Source organism: Panthera uncia, chromosome B4, assembly GCF_023721935.1.
Source record: "Panthera uncia isolate 11264 chromosome B4, Puncia_PCG_1.0, whole genome shotgun sequence".
In the NCBI taxonomy this organism is placed as follows: domain Eukaryota; kingdom Metazoa; phylum Chordata; class Mammalia; order Carnivora; family Felidae; genus Panthera; species Panthera uncia.
In genome coordinates this window covers 4,381,516-4,407,229 of record NC_064809.1, presented here as the reverse complement: position 1 = coordinate 4,407,229, position 25,714 = coordinate 4,381,516, and the positions used below count along the sequence as shown (strand labels likewise).

Sequence of the window (25,714 nt, the reverse complement as noted above, 5' to 3'; positions counted from 1 at the left end):
CCTCTGACCCAACGTGGACCTTTTATTATGAGCTTCTCTGAAGCGGGAGGGAGCTCCCAGACCCCCTCACTGGCTCCTTCGGCTCCTGCCTCACGCGGAGTGAGTGCTGTAAGGACCCACATGGTCCCTGCCCTCCAGGAGCTCACGGCCCAGGGTGGGGGATGGACAAAAGCATGCAAGAGATCAAGTGCTCTGCGGAAGCGAAGCAGGGTGCTTGAGGGCCAGTCAGGAGCCCCTAAGCAGGGTCTAAAAGGCAGGAGCCCCTAAGCAGGGTCTAAAAGGCCTCCAGGTGGCATTCATGCTGTGACCAGAAAGACAAGAGAAGCTGGCCCTGTACAAGTCTGGGAACAGTGTGCTGGGGGAAGGGAAGCTCACAAGTGCAGAGACCCAGAGGCAGAAGCACATTTGGCCAGAGGGGCTGAGAAGAAGCCACTGCTGCTGGAGAGAGCTGGGGAGGGGGGAGGGAGGAGAGCAGGGCCAGACGTGGGCCTGGCAGGATATACTGCTTGTCTATGTGTGAGACACGTTACCCTGACTAGTGCTCCCAAAAGCAAACACTATCCCAGGGTCTGTGATTAGGGCCCCCGCTTAGCCCAGCTGAATGAAGCCTGTGCCTCAAGGTCTCCCAGGAGCCTGGGCTGTGGTTTCAGCTGAGGCTGGGTTGGGGCAGGGTCCCCTTCTGAGCTCATTCACAAGTTACCGGCAAGATTCTCCCTGCCCCTCTCCCCTGCTCACACTCTCTCTAAAGTGAAAAAAAAAAAAAAAAAAAAAACACTTCAGTAATATTTTGTAAAAGATTTTCACCTCCGTGGTTCGGTTCATTTCTAAGTACTTTATTCTTTTTGATGCTATTATAAACGGAGTTATGTTTCAATTTCCTTTTCAGATCATTGTTTATATGGAAATACGCCTGATTTTTGAGTGTTAATTGTGTATCCTGCAACTTGGCTGAATCCTGCTTTAGTTTTGACAGTTTTGTGGTGGATTTTTCTACTTAAATGATGTCATCTATGAACACAGATCATTTTACTTCTTCCTTTCTAGTTTAGACACCTCCTACTTTCTTTCATTGCCTCACTGCTTTGCCTAGGACTCAAGATACTAGGCAGTCTGGCCACACGTATCAAAATTATGAATGTAAGTCCCCTTTGGTTCAACAATCCCCGTTCAGGGACTTTATCCCACGGAAACACCTCCACACTTTGACATCTGCACATGGTCCTGCACTGCGGCCTTCTGCATACCAGCAAAAGATTGGAAACAAGCCACTTTCCTTCATCAGAGGTCCGTGAGATAAATGACGACCACCCACCAGATGCAACACAACGCAGGCAGGGCAGGCGAGGAAGAAACTGTGAGGAGTGAAGCTTCTTATCTACTGGTTTGCCGAGATCTCTCCCTGGTCCTAACTGCCCGCAGGGCCAACCCCTCGCTCTTCTGTCCCTCCCACTCTGAGCTGGATTTTTGAGCACCTGGATAGATGGCTTCAATGCCAGGGTCATTGTGGCCACTGGTGGTTAAAGCCCAGGGATCCGAGCCCCATTTGCACACTTTTGCCCCATTTGCCAGAAGGGGACCCTAGATGGTCTCTCGGAAGACATTACCCAGCTCCCTTGGTGAACTCTGGGGTTACCAGAAGGAAGATGGGTCATAGGAAGCTCTTGGTCTCACAGGATCAAGACCAACTTCGTGTAGGAACCTAAGGATGGGATTTCCTCACAAGCCCATTTTGAAGATGGCCACACCGAGGACTTCTGAAGGGAACGCTCACAGGGGCGTTCAGACCAGTAAGCCCACCAGCCCTCCGGCCCCACCCAGATTCGTCTCGAGCTGCTGGACAAGGACGTGTGTACAACCTGCCAATCCCTGCAGCTGCTCCCAGAAGGGCTTGGACTGCTTGTCTGTGACCCACGTGCCCTCGCTGGAGCCCCGCTCCCGCCAGCTCCGTGCAAGCAGGGACGGTGCTTTTCCTGTGCTTTCTTCCCAAGCCTCTAGAATAGTGCCTCGTACACAGTAGGCACTCACATGGGCGTTGAATCTGTGTGATCCTCCCAATTCCCGCAGGCTGCCGTTACTTTCCAGATGTGGAAACCTGAGATGCAAAGTCATCTTGGGTTAGCTGACCGACTCATTCATTCGTTCATTCATTCATTCATGCATTCATTCATGTATCCAGCACCTATGTGCCGCTCCCTTTAACATGCAGGCATCGGGAATATAAATGTGAACCCTAGACACTCTCCCTGCCCTCGAGCTCACAGCTGAACAGGGGGGACTGTATCCACCCCACAGCCAGTGAGGGGGGCTGCAAAGCTACAGCCACGTCCAGCACAAGATCTTGCCCAGCTCTGGAGTCAGAGGCAGCTCTGGCACCAGCCGTGGAGCTCCAGGATCAGAGACCCCTCCGGCTCCCACACACGGACCAGCTCGGGGGTTATAGCCAGCTGCGGCTCTGGAGCCAGACCGAGAGCCGGGGTCAGCTCTCTCACCAATTCTGCTACCGGGGCCGGGGTCAGAGTGTCACGGCGAGAGCCAGCTCCAGCACCAGCCCCGGTCCCGGGTCCCGCGCCAGTCCCCAAGCCAGAGCCAGGCATTGCCAGCGTGGCGCTGACTCCCATGCTGAGCCCACCCCGGCGTCTCCCGGGCATCCGCTCCTGAGCAACAACCGGGGCCACTTCTGGCACTAGAGCTGTCTCGGGATAACAGTGTTTGTTTCTAAGTGTTCTTTCTCTTTTTCCCGTACGTTAAAGTTTATTACATTTTATGTTTTAAAATGCACACACAGTGGAAATTTAACTTTTAATCCTTTTAAATTGTACAATTCAGTGGCATTAAGTAAATCCAATATGCTGTGCGACCATCACCACTATCTATTTCTAGAATGTTCTCATCACGCTACACAGAAACCCTGTATACGTTACCACAGACATCGGACTCTGCCGGGCCCCCCAGGCCCGCTTCCAGCTCTGGGGGATTCCAGAAGCTCTTTTCAGGAGCCAGGGATACTTGGCTTTTTCTGTGGGTGCAGGGTGGGAAACACTGGCACCACCAAGGGTCCTGGTGCCCACACCGTTTGCCCCCCTGACCACCACTAATGTCCTTTCCGTTTCTGTGCATTTCCTTCTCCCGGCCTGCAGCCACGGCTGACCCTTCCTCTGTCCCTTCCCCTGTCCATCTCCCACCAACACTGAAGGCCCTGACGATGCCAACCTGCTCTACACCATGAACCCTCCCTGCCGACTGGGCCTCTGTCCTAAAGAATCAGACTTGCACCAAGAGGGCAAAGGTCAGTCATGCAGCCAGCTCAACCCTCCCACCCCCTACAGGAAGCAGACAGGACTCAAAATTGCTGAGGGTACCTTCTCACTGGCCCCTAGCGCTGCCTCATTCCCCCAGGGGCTAGTCAAGCAGCTACGTACTTACGGACTGAGCCCCCCAGACAAACCTGCCAGCCCAGGCCACTCCCAGGGCCCAGACACCCCCCCGCCCCAACAAAGCCCGTCTGTGACCAGACACGATGCCTGCCCTTCAACAGGCTGGCCCGGCCTCCCCTGTCCACTCACAGCCCTCCATGTCTTCTGTGCTCTCGGACCCAGAAGACTAGCCGACACCTGCCAAGGAGCGTGACCACGCACGCTGCCTTCCATACACCTCCCCACCCTTGGTGAGCGCAGGTCACAGCCACGACTCGCCGCCCAGCCACGCGCTCGCCTGCTCGTGTAGAGCCCAGGATCAGGGGTGGCCCCCACTCCCAGGCCTCGGACAGGCGCAGGTGTGCCCTCTAAGTCAGCAGCTGGTGGCCCACATGTTCAGCGTGCACTGGGTCACCTCCTCCAATTCCGGACAGGAGGCCACGGTGAGCATCTTCCTGGCATTACCACTGGCCAGCAAGTGACGTTTCCGCCTCGTCCGCTGCCCCACCAGCTCTTATCCTTCCCGGTCCCCCCTTCCCGGCACCGGTGTTTCCCTCTGCACCCACAGGAAGAGCCAAGCGCCCTCAGCTCCGGAACAGAGCATCAGGAATCCCCTGGAGCAGGAGGCGGGCCTGGGCTCCCACCCGCACCAGCCCCAAACCCCGAGCCGGCTCTGACCGACACCTACTGCAGAGGTGGGGCGAGCGTAGAACGCACAGCAAGGGTCACTAACGCGCCACATCCAACCCCAGCTCCAGAACGAGAAGCAGATCTGGCACCACCTCTGGGGCCAGCGCAGGAGACCCGGCTGGCAGCCGCTCCAGAAACAGAGCCTCTCCATCCCTAGTCTGCGACTGCATCCTGTGCTTTTCTAACTTGCGCCCCCTTTTGCCATCTACTCCATGGTCACCTGTATGTTCATAAAACATGTTCGCGAACATAAAATTCATGTTAAATAGTTGACATTGAAGACATTTTAACTTGTCCAAGTCAATGCCACTCATTACATTCACTATGTGTCACACCCATCACTGTTGGTTCTGGAACATGTTTATCAGCCCAAACAGAAACACTGTCCCTACTAAGCAGTGGCTCCCCACTCCCCACCCCCGCACACCACACCCACCCAGGAGTTTTGCACCCGTGTTATCACACAACACGCGGCCTTTTCCGAAGGGTCGCTTTCACTTAGCACGTTCCAAGCTTCGTCCACGTCGTGGCCTCTATCAGTGGCTCATTCTCTTTCGGGCGGAGTAATATTGCACCGTTTATCCACTCATCTCACCGCGACCTGGGTTTCCACCTTCCAGACTCAGTGGAGAGTACTGACTGCTACGAATACTTACATACAAGTATTTGTGTAAACACCTGCCTACAATTCTTTTGGTATAGACCTCGGAGTGGAATTGCTGGGTGCTGGCTCAAACGACAATGCTACGTTCCACTTCCCGAGGAACTGCTCCCAGACTTGTACCTGTCACAGTGCCCCCAGGAACAACTGAAAATTTCTCAACATCTTCCCCCACAGTTGTGCTTTCCTGTTTTTAAATCATAGCCATTCTGGTGGGCGTGGCATGGCATCTCATTGTGGTTTTTTTTTTTTTTTAAATAATTTTATTTATTTTTGAGACAGAGAGAGACAGAGCATGAGCAGGGGAGGGGCAGAGAGAGAGGGAGACACAGGATCCGAAGCGGGCTCCAGGCTCTGAGCCGTCAGCACAGATGGGGCACAGCGGGGCTCAAACTCACGGACTGTGAAATCATGACCGGAGCTGAAGTCGGACACTCAACCGACTGAGCCACCCAGGCGCCCCCCCCTTTTTTTTCATCTCATTGCGGTTTTAATTGGCGTTTCCCTAACCTCCAAAGATCTGATCGTGTTTTCATATGCTTATCGGTCATTCGTGTATCATCTGTGGCAAAATGTGTATTCAAGTCCTTCACTCGTCTTCCCTGGACCATGTTTTGTTGTTGAAGTGTAAGGATTCTTTGTATGTTCTGGACACATGACCCTTATCATATTTACATATGCAAATATTTTCTCCCAGTCTGGGGTTGTCTTTTCAATCTCGAGGGTCCTTTCGTGCAAAAAAAAAAAAAGTATTTAATTTTGATGAAGCCCACTTTATCTGTTTTGTTGTTGTTGCCTTTGCCTTTGCTGTCACATGTAAGATGACACAGCCAGATGGTCACAAAGACTCATCCCCATGTTTTCTTCTAATAGTGTTATTTTGATTCATTGTGGGTTAATTTTTGTACATGGTGTTGGGTAAAGCTCCAGCTACACTCTCTGACATGTGGATATTTGGTTTCACAGTACCATCTGGTGAAAAGATGGTTTTTTTTCTCTCCTTTAATGATCCTAGTACCCATCTTGAAAATCAACTGTCCGTACATGTATGGGTTTATTTCTCGGGTCTCAATTCTCTCTCATTGACCTTGTTGTCGATCTTCTCTGCTAAACTCTGCTCAACATGCTTACTGGTCTAATCATTTTTCCTCCTTTATGACTTTCTACACAGAAGCGCACGGCATTTCTGAATAAAGATGCTTTTACTTTCCTTTTCAGTGTTGGTATCTTTTCTTTCTTTGTCTTGCCTCATTGCTCTGGCCTAACTTCCATTACCATGTTGAAATAAAGTGGTAAAAGCAGGTGGTATCCTTGTCTTGTTCCCAATCTTAGAAAGAAAGCTTTCGGTCTTTCCCACTGAATATGAGGGTACAGTTGAGTTTCTCATAAGCAACTGTTATCACGCGGAGAAAGTCATCTTCTGTTTCTATTTTATTGACCGGTCTTCATACTGAAGTCTTGCACATCGTCACTCACTCTCTTTATGTCGGTTCAGATTGTGCTCCATCATTCTGTTGATATGGTATGTTATGTTAACTCTCTTCAACAACCCCTGCACTTCCTGAAATAAATGACACTTGATCGCGATGTAAATTTCTTTCACTATAATGCTTAGTTCTGTTTGCGCATCCTACAGTGAGTTAAGCGTTCCTTCTGCTTATATTATTTTTCGTAGGTGTTCGAGAAAGACTGAGGTCACACCTTCTTGAATATTTGGGAGAACGCCCCAGAGAAGTCAGCTGGTTCTCTGCTTTTCTTTTTTGGGAAGGTTCTGCTAACCGATTCCACCTCTTCACCTATTCTAGCCTTATTTAGACTTTCCATTTCTTTCTCAGTCCGTCTGGGTAGTATGTGGGCTTCTACAACGCACTTGTCCATTTCATCTAGCTTAACCAATTAGCAGGCATAGACTGTTTATAGTACTCTTAGAATCCTTTTGTAGAATGTAGAGTCATTAATAACGTCCCACTGTCTCTTCTGACTCCTGCTTTTTGAGTCTTGTCTCTTTTTATTACGCTAGCTAAATATCTGTCACTTGCATAAATCTTTACAAGAAAGAACTTGTCCTTTTTCTCAAATGCTCATCTGTTCTCCATTCCGCTTAGTTCAGCATTCCGCTTAGTTCAGCTCTAACCCTTATTATTTTCTTCCTTCTGCTAACTGTAGGGTTACTTTTCTTTTCCTAGTTCAGCAAGGTCATCTTGGAAATGGCCCCTGGCCCGGGCCGGGCACAGAGCTGGCTCCCTAGGGTCTGGGGTGTCAGGTAGGTGATCAGTTACAGACTGCAGCTGACCAGGCCACACGAGCATTTTCTGCCCCGACTGCCGGCCCACGCCACCCTCCCGTCTACTTTGACCCTGAAATTCTGCTGCAGAGAAGACACACATGGAAGAAACCGGCAGTGACCGGCTGACCTGACTGCCCACAGACGGACTACTCACAGCCCTCGTGCCTTCAGCGTCCTCAGATCCAGAGGGTTTGCCAAGGCTGCCGTGGTCAAGGAGCCGGGCCACCACCTGTCAGTGTTCCCTGTGTGCTTCCCCCGGTCTTCCTGGCGGTGTGCTGCCACACCACGCCCAGCACGTGTGACCACTGCAAAGCCAGCCCTCCGTTCACCACAAGGGCCCCAGGGAGGATCCCAGGCCCAGCGGCAGCTCCAAGCCCTGTGACCGTGACAGGTACAGCCACACATCAGAGTGTGGGTTTTGCCACCGTGTTCAGGGAGCACTTACCAGCTCCTCCAGCTCTGAAGTGGACCAAAGCAAGAGGACCTTCATCCTGCAGTCCTCTGAAGGCCAAGGACAGCGTGCCCACCCCCACCTCCCCATGCCAGTGCTCCCTAATCTGCACCCACAAAAAAGAGCCAAGGACCCCAGTTCCTGGAACCCCCCAAAGCTGCCTGCTAGTGTGGGTGACTGAAGAGTCTGGGGCTTCCCAGGTCGTGGGAGTCGGTCTCCGCACGTCCCCAACGAGTCGGCGGGAGCCGCGCCCTCCCGGCTGCAGGCACGGCCCCTCACTCTTCTCCAGTCCGCAGGAGGACCGCGTGCCTCCATCCTCGTCACCCTGACGACAGCAGCGACAGTGCAGGAGCACCTTGGCCATCTGGGTGGCACAGTGCTGCCTTGGCCCCAGACTTCGTGGGGACGGACCTATCCTGAATGGCTCCTTTGACAGGGAGCCAGCTCTGGCCCCGGCAGGCGGCGGACCTGGTCCCGCAGGAGGCAGACAACTGCCCGGCCCTCACTGTGCACGTGAGGACACGGAAGCAGTTCTCCTCAGCCCTGGCTGCTTCCTAGGGATCCATGCTTTGGCGTGCTCGAGAACGTGCCCACTAGGCTCCCTCCAACGCCAGGATGCCGTGGCTCTGATAAGGTGGCCAGGATCGTGTCACCTGCCTGCCCAAACCTGCAGTGTCCCTGACTCTGTCGGGCATTCAGAGCCCTGGGATCTGGCCCCATGTGTACCCCTAACACCGTGCTCCAGCCTCCCTGGAGCCCTCCTTACCCACGAGGTCCTTGCTCCCACGGAACCCCCTGCCTGCACTACCCCTCTCCAGGACCCCCATTCACGAGAGACTCATGGCCAAGGCTGGGCTCAGAGGCCACCTCCTCAAGCTCCCGTGCACGGGGCAGGCAAGCTTATGCAGTGACTCCTTAGAGCCTCAGTTCTGCGGGGCTTGGTCCCTCGAGTGACCTTGAGCGCTGGTACCACTGCTCATCTAAAACGGGGTGAAGGCACTGAGTGCCCAGGAAGGGCTCCCTAATAACAGTGACTACCCCCAATACTGGCCCTCTGTCACTGTGGGCCCCTCCTGGCTCCCCCCATCCCCTCTTATGGCAGGGGGGATGGGCTGGACCTGTGTCCCCTGGGCCTGCTGGGAACACAAAGAAAAGAAGGTAGAGGAAGAGGGGGAAGGGGTAGACTCACCTCCCTGCCGGGACTCAGCTTTTCCTGACCTGGCCACGGAGCAAGCTGACCTTGGGGCGGACTCTGGGGGCCGGCACAGCAGGGAAGGCAGTATTCCACGACGCCCGTGACCCCGGGTCTCCGGCCTGCCTGGCTGGAGCGGGGTGGCCTGGGGGTCGTGGGGTCTCACGGCGGCAGCCAGCAGGGACGCGCGGTACCCGTCGGGCCGGCAGCCGTTGGTGCTCCTGATGCGCGTGCGTGCGGCCAGGCGGGCTCTTGTGCACGCGCTGTCTGCGGGCAGGGGGCTGGGCCGCCCGGCGGGGTCCGCTCCAGTCTGCAGGCGGGAAGGCCTGTGCATCCCACAGTGCACCCCACCAAACCCGCCGAGGCGCTGGGAGCCCAGGCCGCACCTACGGGGGGGCTTGGGAGGGGGACGCAGGTCTGTGTCCAGCGCTCAGGAGCCAACCGGGAAACTGAGGCCAGGAGAGGCAGGGACTGGCCCGGGGCACACTAAGTGGACAGAGTTTAGAGAAGCAGGGGAGGGGTGGGGGGTGGGGTTCAGGCCACCCAGGCCAGGGCTCAACCCTCTTGCGGGGTTTTGTTTGGAAACGGAAGCCCCTAAGACTGGGGGGACCTCTGCACACCTCCCCTATGTGGGGCCCTTTCCTCTGCGCATCCCCAGGGGGGCCTGCCTTCTGCCTATTTTGTGTGCCTGGTCCGTACAGGGCACTGCTGGAGTAGATGAGAAACAGCATTACCTGGGGTGGGGGGGGGGGAGGGCGGGGGGGGGGGGGGGGGGGGGTGGGAAGGGGGCAGTGAGTTGACTGATGTAATTAAAAACATTTTGGATGTTGTGAGATTATTTTTACAACACACGGTAACTTTTTAATCTTCAAACATCGTTCATAAATGGAAGCAATGTGGAGATATTTTTTATTTTTTAAAATTTATTAAGAAAATGTTTTTAATGTTTATTTATTTTTGAGAGAGAGAGAGAGAGAGAGAGAGAGAGACAGAGCGGGAGAAGGGGAGGGGCAGAGTGAGAGGGGGACACAGACTCCCAAGCAGGCTCCAGGCACACAGCCTTGACCTGTGAGATCACGACCTGGGTAGTAGTCAGAGGCTAACGGACTGAGCCACCCAGGCGCCCCGAAAGAGGGATTTTTACACTGAAGCATCGTTAACATACAGCGTGATACTAGTTTCAGGGGTGACATGACTCAACGGTCCTGCACATCCCTCAGTGTTCACCATGATGAAGCACAGTCATTATCTGTCACCAAACGTTCTCACAATGTTACCATGTATTTTATGACTGGAAGTTTGTATTTCCTTAAGAAGAGCCAATAACATGGGGTTAACATGTACTTTTTAACAGACAGCATTTCAGAAAAAATCGCTTTACTGTTATTTACAGATAAATATAGAGAAAAAAATTCACAAATTGTAAATCAAGTAGAGGACTATTTAGAATGTGCTCCGCCCGAGCTTGGGAATGTTTGGTGACTTTGTGGAGATGGATTTATTTATTTCGGAAACAGACGTGTATGGTAAAAGTTCCCTATTAGTTGAGAATATTCCCCCCAGCACGCACGGTTCCAATCTTGGAGACCCACCTGGGGGCTTCAGTTTGGTTCTCCTGCCCTCTAGTGGCCATTCGTCAAAATGCAGACAAAGCTGTAGGGAGGTGAAAGGTTTGCAACTATTAGGACAACCCCGGTGGGTGGTGAATTGTGCTCCAAATTTTGAAGATGCGAGGAACCTGAGATATTTCCTCGTTCACTCTCCTCACTTTAATTGTGCAACATCACCACTGTGTCTCCATCACCAAGTCCCTTGAGATTCCTGATAAAAAACTCAATTCTGGCATCTCTTGACTATTTGACTTAGCACCTTTATCCAAAGCTACAGAAATTTCCCATAAAAATTTTTATGTATTCACTATAATCTTAGACCTTATAAGTACCACACAAAGGCTGTTTTGCAAATAAACAAAGGAAACACTTGTAAATGTACTTGCTCTGTTTCTTACTATAAGTCATTTGTATACTGTATTTTTTTTTTTTTATTCCTCGTCACTACACCACACCTTGTGAAGTATACACTGTATTTTTTCAGATTCCATGGGAATAAAATGACACTCACGGAGGCTAACAGAACTTAGTAAATAGTACATCCTGGGCCTGAGAGTCTGACTTCAGGGTCTGCGCCATAACTTTCCTCCTTTTTTAAAAATGTTTTTTAAGTTTACTCACTTATTTTGAGAGAGAGAGTGCGAGCAGGGTAGTGGCAGAGAGAGGGAGAGAGAGAATCCCAAGCAGGCTCTGCACTTTCAGAGCTGAGCCCAATGCAGGCTCGAACTCATGAACCGTGAGATCATGACCTGAGCCAAAATCAAGCATCAGATGCTTAACTGACTGAGCCCCTCAGGTGCCCCTCTTCCTTCTTAAAAAAAAAAAATCCAGTTAATTAGTTTTTAGTTGATTTTAAATTATTTACGAGAATGAACTGGTAATGTGTTTCAATGTTTTAACCTGCTCACTTGGGAAAGCAACATCTATGTGTCGTATTTTTTCCTACACCGATGTAAGTCAGTCTCAAAGACCTAGACTCCTCTACAAAGTTTAAGACCAGGCTCCGTGATTTTTGAGAAGCGTAGATTTTAGAAAGACTTAGGATAGAGGTTTTTCATTTTTTAACTTTAACTTCTTTAATTTTTTTTTAAGAATTTAAGGTGAAAGCAGTGTTTAGCATCCTTTTCATAGTAGATGAACCAAAGCTAGTTGGCCAAGATCAAGTGCACCCTGGGAAAGAGTTACAGTGTACAGATTGAATGTGATTTCAGATAAGAATGATTATTAATGTGGCTTAGTCGTCTGAGCATCGGACTTTGGCTCAGGTCATGATCTCACAGCTTGTGGGTTGGAGCCCCACATCCGGCTCTGTGCTGACAGCTCAGAGCCTGGAGCCTGCTTCGGAGTCTCTGTCTCCCTCTCTCTCTGTGCCTCCCCTGCTCATGCTCTGTCTCAAAAATAAATAAAACCTTAAAAAAAAAAGAATGATTATTAACTTCAAAAAGGCTTTTCGTTGCTATGGAACTTCAGAGTAAACTTTCTTAGAGTCCCTTTTCAAAAATAACTCCATTAAAAAAAATCCCTTGAACATTCCTCAGACAGACAGTTTCAGGTCAAATAATTTCTGATTAAGCTACTAGTCATCTAAAGACAGGTCACCCAGCCACTAATGACTGTTCCTCCCTTGAATTTCTACATCTGGTTCATGCTGCTCATACAGTCACTGAACAACCCAACTCGTGAAACCCAAAGAAAAAGAATTATCCTGTCAGGTTAAGCACACAAAACCCATACATGACAGACAAGGTTAGCTGCTCATAGACTAACAGAGCTGTGTCTAGAAACGTGTGACTCTTCTCGGGATCAAAGTCAGTGGAGTGAAATCTCAGGGAGGCATATCAGAGACCTGGCCATAAATGGGAAAGCTCAAGTCTGGCCAGTTATACTTTATCCTGGGTGAAGAGAGTATTACAATAGTCATGTAACTGTTTTCATGTGAATTTAATAGTTATCTACATGAAATACTTAAAACCCAATCATTCCAAGTTCGAATTCAAGCAATTCTCACCCGATCCCTACGAGATGGGTATTCTTGTTAACCACACTTTTGTAATGAGTAAACTGAGGCACATACACATTCAGTCACTTTCAGGATTTCAATCTAGTAAGTGATGGAACAGGATTCATTCCTGGCTTCTAAGGCCAGGACATGCCAACACCCTGCTATCCTGCCTCACGTGACGGTCTTAGTTGTGCTGGCTGATCTTATGTGTCAACCTGACAGGTCCACAGGGTGCCCGTATATTTGGCCAAACATTGTTCTGAGCGTTTCTGTAAGGGCGTTTCTCCAGAAGATTAACATTTTAGTTCACGAAGCAGATTACCCTCCCTAATGAGGACAAGCCTCATCCAAAGCCGGAACAGAACAAAAGGCTGACTCTCCCTTGAGTAAGAAGGGGTTCCTCTTGCCTGATTGCCTCCGAGCTGGGCCATCGGTCTTCTCCTGCCTTTGGACTTGGACTCAGACTGAATTACAACAATGGCTCTCCCGGGTGTCCAGGTTGCTGCTCATTGAGGATGTCAGGACTTCTCAGCCTCCATAAGTGTGTGAGCCAATTTCCTACAATAGATACATATGTCCTGTTTATATATTATTATTTATTATGTAGTAATATATATTATATATTAGTTATACCTAGATGTGTATACATATTTCCACATATTTATATATATAAATATATAATTTATAATATGATTTACCTATCTATATTGTTTCTCTGGAGAACCCAGACTAATAGATTTTTGTTCTGAGAATGGGTAGATATATATATGTGTGTGTGTGTGTGTGTGTGTGTGTGTGTGTTTATATACATATATATGTATATATTATTTATACATTAAATTATATATTTATTTCTAATTTTTATATTTATTAATATATATTATATATAAATATATATTATGTATAAATATTTATACATTAAATTATATAAATATTAAATATATAAATATTAAGCTAACATTTATATATTAAATATATATATATATTTACTTATAACCCTGATGTGCTGTAAGCTTCCCAAGAATGGGGAAATACATGCTATTTTCCCACTGTATACCCAGCACCTGTTATAATTCCTGCTGCAGGATAGGCTTCCCAAATTAAGCATGTGTTCACTGGAGAGAAGTGCTAGGTCAAAGAATACAGACATAAAATACACAATTTCTGCCTTCAGGGGCCTCACACTTCTTAGGATGACAAAATGCACATGGATAAAATCTAATTAGCTGGCTGGCTTCCATATTAATCCTAAATGGGTATAGACCAGATAATGGTTTCAAATTATACGAATCCCAAGTTGATAGAACTGAAAAGGGAAACACATCCGCACTCGTAGCTGGAGATCTCAATACGCTGCTCGGCAATTTACAGAGTAAGTGGGCAGAAAATCGGTAAGGCTCAAGACGTGAACAACCCTACCCACCTGCGGGACACAGCACTGCACCCAAACAAAGCAGGATGCACATGGTTTACAGGAGCACGTGTCACATCGGCCAGGAGACACCATATTCTGACTAAAAATGAGCGTGGACATCTCGGAATGGATTGAAATCCTACAGGATGTGTATTCCTCCCGGCCGGAAGCCTCTCCTCTCAAGTTCAGGTGCAGAGGACTCAGGGAGGAGGCTGCATTCAGGGCTTTGCAAGGACAGTGTCAGAGGGCGGGGGGGAGAAGGGAGGGTGTGAGCGAGGGGAACCGGGAGTAACGACGGGGACTCGGCTCGTCGCGGTGACTCCGCGGGGCCGGACGGCCGGGCCACTCCGGCCTGCTTTCCCGGGCCGTGGCCGGGGTCACTGGAGGGACGACGATTCCGCTTACCGACAGTAAAAGTAAAAACTACCGGCCCCCCGCGCTCCTCTCTTCCGGCCACGGGAACGCCCGCTGCCCCTCCTCTGCCGCCAGCCCCGCCCCTTTACGCACCCGCCCGGCAGACGAATCTGCGGCCGCAGAACCGCCGGCGCGGGCGCGCCGCCTCCCGAGGGGCGGAAGTCGATCGCACGCAGAGCCGTAAAGCGCGCTCCCTTCCGGTTAACGACAGCCGCCGCTACCTTCCCAGCCGGCCTTCCTCCGGTGAGCGCCTGTGCGGGACCCTCGGAATTGCCGTGTTTTCCCAGCTCGGGGCTGTTCGTGTCGCCGCCCCCTGCGCCTAGGATCATGTTCAAGAAATTTGACGAGAAAGAAAATGTGTCGAACTGCATCCAGTTGAAAACCTCCGTTATTAAGGGCATTAAGAACCAGTTGATAGAGCAATTTCCAGGTATTGAACCATGGCTTAATCAGATCTTGCCTAAGAAAGATCCGGTCAAAATAGTGCGATGCCACGAACACATAGAGATCCTTACGGTAAACGGAGAGTTACTGTTCTTTAGACAAAGAGAAGGCCCTTTTTATCCGACCCTGAGGCTACTGCACAAATACCCTTTCATCCTGCCGCACCAGCAGGTCGATAAAGGAGCCATCAAGTTTGTACTCAGTGGAGCCAATATCATGTGTCCAGGCTTAACCTCTCCGGGAGCTAAGCTCTACCCGGCCGCGGTAGATACGGTTGTGGCAATCATGGCCGAGGGGAAGCAGCATGCGCTGTGTGTCGGGGTCATGAAGATGTCCGCAGAGGATATTGAGAAAGTCAACAAAGGCATCGGCATCGAGAACATCCATTACCTAAACGACGGGCTGTGGCACATGAAGACCTACAAATGAGCTGATCGGAAGGAGCGCGCTCGGACTGGCTACGGACGTTGTGCTGTGTCTGTGTCTGCGTGTGACGGCACGAAGATGGTGCCTCTGTGGTTCTAAGTTCAACAGATGGTTATGCTACGGGAAACAGAAACTAAACGGAAGTAAAGATTTGGAACGAGTACATCTGCCTGTGTGCGTGTCTTTGTGAGTGAGTGTGTAGGAGTGGGTGTCTGTGTGTGTCTGCAGAGGGGCGGTTGGTTTCGATTTGCTGCCTTACCTGCCCAAGCGGGTGTGGGTCCAAACACAGGTGGAATATCTGTGGTAGAAAAATAGATTTCAAAGTGAAGAGACCCAAAGTGGTGAGGGAAGAGGTTGGAGAAAGAAAAGGACTGGAGAGGGGCCTCCGCAACTGTCAGCAGTAGCATTTAAAGGATAAGCAGAGGGGCGCCTGGGTGGCGGAGCGGGTTAAGCGACTTCGGCTCAGGTTATGATCTGCAGTTGGTGGGTTCAAGTCCTGCATCCGGCTCTGTGCTGACAGCTCAGAGCCTGGAGCCCGCTTCGGATTCTGAGTCTCCGTCTCTGCTCCTCCTCTGCTCAAGCCCGTGTGCTCTCTCTCTCAAAAATAAATAATAATAATAGTAAGAATAATAATGAAGGATAAGCAGACACTCCAGTAAATAAGTGTGCGGCAGGTGTTAGTGAGCGTCTGCCCAACAAGCATCACTCCCTCCCTCCTTGTGGCAGAACTCTGTCCATCCCGTTTCCACATGAAAATCCTGATTAGTCCAGGCTCATCACAGCGGTCTATTTCCCAATGAGACTGGGTCATTTATGGGTGGGCATGGGACCAAAGGCCAAATAGGATCTAACTATTTAGAAATCCTTAGGAAAATGGGGATCTTTTCTCCCACGGTTTTGATTCATTATATAGGTGGTGGATGTGACCTGTGTTAGGAGGGGCTGCTTAAAGATTTCTGGAAAAGTTTTTCAGGCTCTCAAAGAAAGATGCATGGGGAGAAACAGTCTCCCTGCTTTGGGTGGATGTAGGCATGTGTGGTTTTGTTCTTGTCACGCACATGCATGCGCGCACACACACACCCACAACCTTGATAAGCATGAAGTCTGATCACGCAAAAACTGAACAGGAAGCAGCGGTGCCTTTGATGATTTATGAGCTGATGATGAACCATGGAGACTCCATATATTGGGGCCCCCTATTAAGGGATGTGGCAGTTATGTGAGATAACACATTTTCCTTATAAACTATTTCGTTTTGAGTTGAGTTTTCTAAAATTTAAAGCCAATATATCTCAATTTTTCTAGAATGGCATCACAGACCCCCAACTGAAAAATTGCCAATAAAATCGGTCAGCTGGAGGCTCATTGGTGATGTCCCTGTGATCGGTTTCAGGATAACTCCTACGAATTGCAGTAGATTTGGGGTGAATGGAAAGTGAAAAGGTAAAATGTGGAAATTTAGACTCCATGTTATTCCTTACGGAATTTCGGTTGTGAGTGAAAAGATACGGGATAAAAGCTACAAGAAAATTATAGTCAAGATACTGTGTTTTGGAGTTCAATTATTTTGCTGTTATTTTTATTGTTTTTGTTGCAGATTGTTAATGGGATAGTTAATACGTTTATATGTTGGGAAAGATTCGCTAAAGGTGGAAATGCTTGATGGGGATCTAATCAGTGCAATAGAAAAGCAGGAAGGAATGGCTTCAAATGGAGACAAGGATGTTCTCAAATCTGTGCGTTTGGATTATCTCTTCACTACAGGGTTGTCCTGTAACAACCGTTAAACTCTCCTCATTAGACCATTATTTTTTCTCAAAATATTAGGGCTTTTGCCTCTTAATTCTCTACCCCAATCAACACCACCGACTCTGGCCATTGGTGGACACCCGTGGAGGACCTGTAAACTCATGGTAATATTCTGGAGCATCGGTGACTGACGAACACTGAGGGAGGCCCTCAAGGTAAGCAGCCCACAGTTCTCTTACCGTATCCCCACCAACTGTCTCCACCAAAAGTTGAAAGAGGGCCCCTGGATCTATTCTAAGCCTTCTTTCAGTTTTCATTCATGCACATGCATCCTGTCTCCCATTATTGGGTACTAATCCTTATACCGATACCAAGCCTACTAAACAACTCAAAATGGGAAGCCTGCATACACATTGGAAAGAAGGGAGGGGCCAGAGCTCTATGAACTTCCTGGAATTTCACATAAAATTTGGTGTGTATATTCGGAGGTAGATCTATTGGTTAAAGCGTTCTCTACATTCATATGTTTAAGATGATCTATGAGCCAAAAGGTTATTATGAACAATTAAAGTAGAAGAGGTTCGTCTCTACTTATTCTTGGCTAATACCAATGCCTAATTCGATGGTGAGGATACTGGCTAATGAAATACAAATAACAGTCACATCTTGCCTCAAGAATCGGCCTACTCAGTGCTATTTAACCCCAAATAGCTCAACAAACATTATTGGGTACATACTCTGGGGCTAGACGCTGGGTTTAGGAGTAAGATGCAGATATATAAGTATTTTTATATTTACTTGTTATACTTATCATTTTTCATATTTATATTTGTTATGTTTATTCTTATATCCTGTTTTCTGGGAGCGTAGTCTCGTTAGGAAAGCAAACATGTAGAAATATAATTTACTTTCACATATTTGTGTGTGTGTATACACCTATATATAGTAAATATATGAATTACCTATTAGAATACCGTGTAAATGAATGAGGGAGAGTTGTCTTTGCCTAGAAAATCAAAGAAGATTTCTTAACTAGGGGCTGTCTGAGTGGAAAACAAACAAACAAACAAACAAAAAAAAACAGGGGCTCCTGGGTGGCTCAGTCAGTTGAGTGTCTGACTTCAGCTCAGGTCATGATCTCGCGGTTGACAAGTTCGAGCCCCGCGTCGGATTCTGTGCTGACAGCTCAGAGCCTGGAGCCTGCTTCGGATTCTGTGTCTCCCTCCCTCTGCCCCTCCCCTGCTTATGTTCTGTCTCTGTCTCAAAAATAAAATAAACATTATTTTATTAACATTTATTTTTGAGACAGGGAGAGACAGAGCATGAACAAGGGAGGGTCAGAGAGAGGGAGACACAGAATCCGAAGCAGGCTCCAGGCTCTGAGCTGTCAGCAGAGAGTCCGACACGGGGCTAGAACTCACGGACTGCGAGATCATGACCTGAGCCGAAGTCAGACACTCAATCGACTGAGCCACCCAGACGCCCCTACACATAAATTTCCTATAGGACATCCCAATGGGACCACCCCACAGACATACAGGTCATAAGTCCAGGCAACGCCAGGACTTTTATACAGATTTGTGAGTCATTAGTATGTAGATGGAGTAAATCCTCCGTGAGCCATAAAATGGGGAGGCTGAAGAAGGAATGGGCGGGAGCACCATCACTCCTGTGTGACTGCAGGAGTATCTATCCACTTAGAAAACGAAGAGTGGGTGGGACTCTTAATCGGATGACCAACCGTCTAATTCCTGGGAAGAGTAGAGCGGCCTCCTTCGGCTCTGGAGGACTGAGTGTACCCGTGGAATCGGTGCTCTGTAGGGTCTGAAAAAGCCCTCCGGAATTTCGAGCGAGACTCATTGGGACAGAAGGAGGCCCGTCCCTACCCAAGTGGCTGATGCCCGCTGGTAGCAGAAAAGGGAGATGGGCGTTTCCCACTAGAAACGGCCAATCCCACTAGGCTCGGACGCTTCATGTTCCTAATTCTGGCCGCCCACCTTACAAATCTATGTCATTCTTAAGATTTAGAGAAAGAATTGTGTTGGGGGCGGGGGCAGCCACCACGGCGCTGAGGACGTGGCAGGACCGCGGGGCTCTGACCACTGGGTCATTTTCAGGGCCGTGTAGGCAGACACTGGCCGTGACGGAGGGGATGGTGTCTTCCTCCGGAGAAGGAGCGGCCCTGCCTCTGCGGACCGCGCCCGCAAGCTAGAATCCTCCCCCTGCAGCATGACCCCCGGTCCAGACGACAGTCCAGATGCCCGAGGCTGGACTCTCCGCTCGCGGGCTTTTGGCTTCTGTAACCTTGTTTGCCCCTGTGCCCACCAACCGCCCGGAACGCCACCGATAAGGGCGCCCTCCCCATTTCCTTTTGCGCCCCAAACCCCCTGCCATCCCAGCCATAAAAGGAGGCCGCTGTCAAGGGTCAGGCGGGGCTCAGCCTTTGGAGGTGACTCCGCCGGGCCGGCACCGGGGCTGATTCCCCGAGTGGGGGCGCCGAGTGTTTGCCGCAGCACCGCCTGCATTCATGCTGATGACATGTGAAGTGGGGTTCGCGAGCAAATGGCCAACAAAGAATGCTTGAGACGTCTGTGGTGCAAAAAGGTGATTTTTAAAATTATTTTATTTATTTTTTAAATTTAATGCAATTTATTGTCAAACTGGTTTCCATACAACGCCCAGTGCTCATCCCAATCGGGGCCCTCCTCCATGCCCGTCACCCACTTTCCCCTCCCCCCCCCATCCACCCTTTTTGTTCTCAGTATTTAAGAGTCTCTTGTGGTTTGCCTTCCTCCCTCTCTGTAACTTTTTTTTCCCCCTTCTCCTCCCCCCTGGTCTTCTGTTAAGTTTCTCAGGATCCACATAAGAGTGAAAACATGTGGTTATCTGTCTTCCTCTGCCTGACTTATTTCACTCAGCATAATACCTTCCAGTTCCATCCACGTTGCTACAAATGGCCAGATTTCATTCTTTCTCATTGCCAAGTGGTATTCCATTGTATATATAAACCACAACTTCTTATCCATTTATCAGTTGATGGACATTTAGGCTCTTTCCATAATTTGGCTATTGTTGAAAGTGCTGCTATAAATATTGGGGTACAAGTGCCCCTGTGCATCAGTACTCCTGGATCCCTTGGGTAAATTCCTAGCAGTGCTACTGCTGGGTCATAGGGTAGATCTATCTTTAAATTTTTGAGGAACCTCCACGCTGTTTTCCAGAGCGGCCGCACCAGTTTGCATTCCCACCGACAGTGCAAGAGGGCTCCCGTTTCTCCACATCCTGTTTCTCCACTACAGGCAGCATCTGTAGTTTCCTGATTTGTTCATTTTAGCCACCCTGACTGGCGTGAGGTGGTATCTCGGTGTGGTTTTGATTTGTATTTCCCTGATGAGGAGCGACGTTGAGCATCTGCAAAAAGGCGGTTTTATTACAGCCCGGCGACAGGACCCTGGGCAGGGAGAGCTGCACAGGGGTTGTGGGGAGCGACGGATTACATAGATACACTTTCGAGTATGTGGAGGGAGGGAGGTATAGATACCGAAAGTCTCCAAGGAATTTCTGGATGCTGAAGATTTAGCTGTCGTCCAGATAAGGTTGCTTTTAGTTTGTACGGAAGTGTGAACGTGAAGGCATTAAAGCAGCATAAACGTCTAGGGGCGTGTTACACGCCGCAGGTCCCTGCCACCTGTCACTGGGCTGCAGGAGGGAAGGGAATTTAATTTAAACTACGTTTCTCTTGCCTTTGCTTCCCTCATCAATGACACACGTTAGCTTGTTAGTTTGCAAGTAGGATAGAACCTGAGACCCTGCACATTTTCTGACCGTCCTGGTGATGAGGACGGGATGCTGACTGAGACATGGCTTCTGGAAGAGAGAAAGTGAGGACCCCACAGGCTAGGCATCGGAAGGCATTAGAGGGCATTAGAAGATCTCAGGACGCCGTGTAATGCAGGCCCTTGTCCTACTGGCGGGTGAGAAGCGGGAGGCAGGGGACACCCCTCCCCTAGCTGTTCAGGAAGTTTAGAGGCTAAGCAGCAAGAGGTATGGGACCAGCCTCTCAAAGGGTACCTGGGTTGTCATTCATTCTCTTCCGAATGAAAGAAGAGAGGGATGGGGTCACTACCGAGGGCAGGCCAGGACTCGACCTGACAGGTGATATGGTCTTGACTGCTGACTCAAGGGATCTCCAATGCTGAATTAAATGCCGTCTCTAAGGGGATATAAGGTTCTGGAGAGAAAAGATTGTTTATCGAGCTGAATGGGCAGCCTCTGGAAACCAAAAGTAAATGATGCAAAACCTTACTTCCTGGCGAGAAGCTACTCTTTGCTGAGGCCCTAACACCTTCCTCCCTTGCTCCTCCTGCCTCTGCTGCTTTAGGAGCAAAGCCGGATGATTTAGCCCCTGATGTACATACAGGTGTGGGGGGCACCTGGGTGGCTCAGCCGGTTAAGCATCCGACTCCTGATTTCTTTCGGCTCAGGTCGATGAGAGGCCATAGGGCAAGCTGAGGGCCCAGCAGAAGCTAGCACGCCCCTCCCCGCTGTGGGACATGTGTCATTATTCCTCAAGCTCTCCTGCTGCCCAAGGACAAAGGAGAGGAAAGGAAACAAATGGTTAATTTACCGAGATCACAGACTCAGGACCGAGTCTCCATCAGTTTACAAATGTCTGGGTAAATCACAAGACAAAAGGCAATCTTATCAACAGCCCAATCTCCAGAAACCTGTGGTCTGGATTTCCTGGAGCCCCAACATCACCCCTCCATAGTGATGTGGGGAACAAAGGTAGAAGGAAATGGCAGATAAAATTCAATTTCCTCATTAACCTGCAGCCCACTGACAAATACCCGAGGCCAATCCAGAGAACATTTCTCCAGGAACCCCCTACCGTCCTAATGGTGATGCCTCACTAGAGGGAAAACCACCTTGGCTTGACAACAGCAAGGCCTCAGGTATCTTAGAAGTCCTCTTTAGCACATCACAGTCCCTCTGGAGGCCCCCCCTTTTGACTTCACCTCCCCCAACTCCATAGTATATAACAAGCCATCGGCCCAACCCCAGTGTCGCTCTTCCTGCCCACGGGTCCTGTCCCCATGGTTTAATCAAACTGCCTTTTTGCACCAAAGTGTCTTCAAGATTTCTTTCTTGGCTGTTGGCTCCGGACCACCCCCATCACCCCAAAACCTCATCAAGGTCATGGTCTCACGGTTTGTGAACTCGAGCCCTGCATCAGGCTCTGCCCCTCCCCTGCTCACACTCGGTCTCAAAATAAATAAACATTAAACATTAATTAATTACACATCCTTGATCCCTGTTACCATTCTGGGGGGTGGTTGTGGGGAGCGGCATCCGAATTCAACTGGCAAGGTCTCAGAAAACTCATGAAGAAAGAAAGAACGGTAACCAAGTACCAGCTCACTTAAGAAATGCGTAGCTAGAATAGTGCTGTTGTGCAGGAACGATTTCACTTCTGCCCCTCTGGCTTCTGTGGCTGGTCAATTACAATGACATAAGACAGGTTAAGAGGAGAAAACCAAATTTGGTTATGTACGGGAGCCCCGCAAAGATAGGAAGACTCAAAAGGCAGCTGGGCAGTCGAAGCTTATAGAATATCCTGAGTGAAGGAGATGTGTGGGGGTAGGGAAGGAAGGCCAGTCACAGGAAGGTGGAGGAGAGGTTGGGAGAACAAAGGCTTCCCTGTTATCCGGGTAAGTTTCTTAGGTAAACCGGTTATCTCTGGTCATAGCTCTCTTCCTGGTACAAGGCCTCCTTTCCAATGTAAATTTAGGCAGTTGAAAGAAAGGTAAAGAGCTTTTCCTGAATCTGCTGGGTTTTGATCGCCTTTAGCTCAAAATAATCTTCATACCAATGTGGCTTATATCGGGGGTACTCCTGAAACTCTTAGTTCTATAGCTATTGCAGTAGTTAAATTTGTAGTTAAGGTATTTCAAACAAAGAAAACTCCAGACCCAGGAAGTCTCGCTGGTGAATTCCACTAACCGTTCAAGGGGGAAATAATAAAAATTTTACGGAATTTTTTTCTCTAATAAAGAAGTTTAGGGAACACTTCCCAATTCAATTTATAAAGCTGGTGTTACTCAACAATCCAAACCAAAGGCATGACAAGAAAATAAAGTCACAGACCAATACCCTTCATGAACATAAACACAAATATCCTAAAAAAAATATTAGCAAAGTTAGCCAGAAATATGTAAAAATGGCAAAACATGGGGTTTATTCTGGAGGATTCAATATTCAGAGATTCATGTAATGAACCGTATTAACAGATTAAAGAAGAAAAAGCATATGCTTATTTTATTAGATGCAGAAAAAATTTGATATAATTCAATGTTAACTCATTCAATAAAACAATTGCCTCAATCTGGTAAAAGAGATCTACTCTATACATGCAGCTCACATTGTATTTATTGGTGAAAGACTGAATGCTTTCCTCCTAAAATCAAGAACACGACAGAGATGTCTCCTATCAGTCATTCTACATAGTGCAATAAGGGAAGAAAAAGAAATAAAAAACATACAGCTTGTAAATAAAAAATAAAACTGTCTACTCACAGATACTATGATTGTCTAAGAAAATCCAAAAGAACCTACAAAAACGTTTCTAGAACGATATATGAGATTAGCAAATCGATTGATCTAAGAATCAATTGCATGTCAATATGCTAGCAATGAGTAGTTGGAAATTGAAATGGAAAAACAGACCGCTTTCAGTAGCATGGAAACCTTGAAGTAATTATGTATCAATCTAACAGCACACGCACCATCTGTATGCCAAAACCACGCTAAGGAAAGGAGCCCAGATTAAAGGAAACTTCAGCAGAGAGGTATGCTCTCTGTTCAGGAACTGTAAGACTCGATAAGGTGGTCATGTCAGTTCTCCCCCAATAAATGTATACATTTAATATAATTGGGGTCAAAGTCACACAAGGTTTTTTATAAGAACCGACAAACTATTTCTAAAAATTTAATGGCAATTCAGAGGCACGGAATAGCCCAAACCATTTTGAAAAGGGGAGAACAACAAACCTGGAGGGCCCACACCACCTGTCTCCTGGGCCTACTATAAAGCTATAATAGGGGTGCCTGGGTGGCTCAGTCGGTTACGCATCCGATTTGGGCTCAGGTCATGATCTCGCGTTTCGTGAGTTCGAGCCCGCATTGGGCTCTGTGCAGACAGCTGGGAGCCTGGAGTCTGCTTGGGATTCTGTGCCTCCCTCTTTCTCTGCCCCTCCCCTGCTTGTGCTCAGTCTCTCTGTCTCTCTCTCTCTCAAAAATAAACATTAAAAAAGCTACAATAGGCAAAAGGACAGACACTTGAATCAATGGAACTGACAAAAGAGTCCAGAAACAGACCTGCACTGTCAGCGGGTTTTTTTTGTTTGTTTTTTGTTTTTTTTTACAAAGTTGCAGGGGTAGTAGAGTTGAGGAAAAACAGTCTTTGCAATAAATGGTACTGGGAATGAAGAAATAATGGACTTCAGGTTATACCTTGCAATGTATACAGGAGGTAACTCAAAATGGATTATAGACCTAAAGGTAAAGTGTATTGAATTTCTAGAAGTAAACATAGGAGAAAACCCTTTTGACCTTGAGACCAACGATTTCATAGACCTAACAGCAAAAGTGCTACCCTTAAATGAAAAGATAGAATTAATTGAAATTAAGAATTTCTGAGTTTTGGAAGACCGTTAAGAAAATGAAAAGACCAATATACTAAAAGAAAATGATAGCAAAACATGTGTTTAATAAATAATTAGCCTTCAGAACATAAACTCTCCAAATTCAATGGCGAAAAAGCAGAAGCATTAAAAAACTGGACAAAAGATTTGAACAGACCCTTTACTAAATAGGATATACACACTTTAACCATGAGAGACATTCACATCAAACCACAGTGATATCTGCAAAACACTGCGTATCTGCTAGAATGAGGGACAACACCAAAAGACTGACCATGTCAAGTGGTGGGGAAAATGCTGAGTCATAGGAATCCAGCCATTGCTGGTAGGAAAGCAGGTGGTATAGTCACTTTGCAAAGGAAATGTTTACGTGGGTTTATTTGTAACCTTCTCAAATCAGAAACACAGGAAGGAACACTCCTACCATTGCGGCTCTCAATCTGTGTTTCACTAGGAATCTTTTAATGGGAAACCATACCAACAATGGCCAGTAAGGATTCTGAATATTACAGATGGAGGTTTTCAAATTTCGCGGAGTAGCGATAATGTACACGTCGGCACATTTTTCTTTTACTTCTATGCACTTTCTCATTTAAAAAAAAAAAATCAAAGTCTACGTTAACCGTGGCGCCCCAGTGCCTTTATTTCATCCTCACGTGATAAACTCCAGGAAAACTTTAAAACATTTACAAAGAACATGATTGCAATTCTTGCATGCTCTTTCAGCAGAGCTAAATTCAGGATATAATTATTTTCTTTAAAAATTCAGTTGGCTCAACATATTTTCAAAAGAGGAAATTCCAAGGCTTTGAAAAGCACATCTGTGTTACAGAGAAAACATTTTCTAAGCAGGAAAAGTCTTTCTGACTATGCAAAATATCAGATTTTCAATCACATGTTTTGGGTTATTTCTATCCAAAGAGTTTTTTTTTTTTCCTTTTGGTCAGAGTGACTTAGAAATGTGGGCAAGCAAGTCATGGTAATGTCAGAAGCTTAGCCAAGCAACCGTGAATACTATATTAAATGATTTTCTTAGGGCAAAATAGAGGCTTTTTAAAGTAAGCTGTATGTTTCCGGTGTGTTGAGAAGTGGGTGCCTGAAGGCAACCGTGTCTTTCAAAAGCATGAAAATATGCAGATCCTCCGTGGGTTCTGTACACACACGCGCGCACGCGCGCACGCACACACACACCGGCCATTGGTAATTATGTCTGTCTTCCTTTGAGGTCAAATGTCAGTTGATTCTCTTAAGTTTGTAT

The 25,714-nt window shown here is 48.1% G+C and overlaps 2 protein-coding genes across 2 annotated transcripts; one reads left to right on the top strand and one right to left on the bottom strand.

Annotated features, from left to right (window-relative positions):
* Nucleotides 1-1,103: 1,103 nt before the first annotated feature.
* LOC125918423 (uncharacterized) lies at nt 1,104-14,463 on the bottom strand. The gene is made up of 4 exons (XM_049624422.1): nt 14,228-14,463; nt 8,692-9,080; nt 2,026-2,092; nt 1,104-1,352 (listed from the first exon to the last, which is right to left on the bottom strand). The coding sequence occupies exons 1-4, from the start codon at nt 14,461-14,463 to the stop codon at nt 1,154-1,156; spliced, it is 891 nt and encodes a 296-aa protein (XP_049480379.1). The 3' UTR covers nt 1,104-1,153.
* On the top strand, nt 14,336-15,167 carry LOC125918570 (malignant T-cell-amplified sequence 1). The gene has a single exon (XM_049624565.1). It carries the CDS (start codon nt 14,462-14,464, stop codon nt 15,005-15,007), a length of 546 nt encoding a protein of 181 aa, XP_049480522.1. The 5' UTR covers nt 14,336-14,461; the 3' UTR covers nt 15,008-15,167.
* Nucleotides 15,168-25,714: the final 10,547 nt, after the last annotated feature.

Excerpts from the sequence above, each read along its gene's own strand:
- LOC125918570 (XM_049624565.1), top strand. The coding sequence starts at position 14,462 with ATGTTCAAGAAATTTGACGAGAAAGAAAATGTGTCGAACTGCATCCAG.
- LOC125918423 (XM_049624422.1), bottom strand. The coding sequence starts at position 14,463 with ATGATCCTAGGCGCAGGGGGCGGCGACACGAACAGCCCCGAGCTGGGA. Across the intron at positions 9,081-14,227 it reads CAGATTCGTCTGCCGGGCGG|GTGCGGCCTGGGCTCCCAGC; the intron begins GTGCGTAAAGGG and ends GCCCCCCCGTAG. Across the intron at positions 2,093-8,691 it reads AGCTGAGTCCCGGCAGGGAG|GTTTCCACATCTGGAAAGTA; the intron begins GTGAGTCTACCC and ends TTTGCATCTCAG.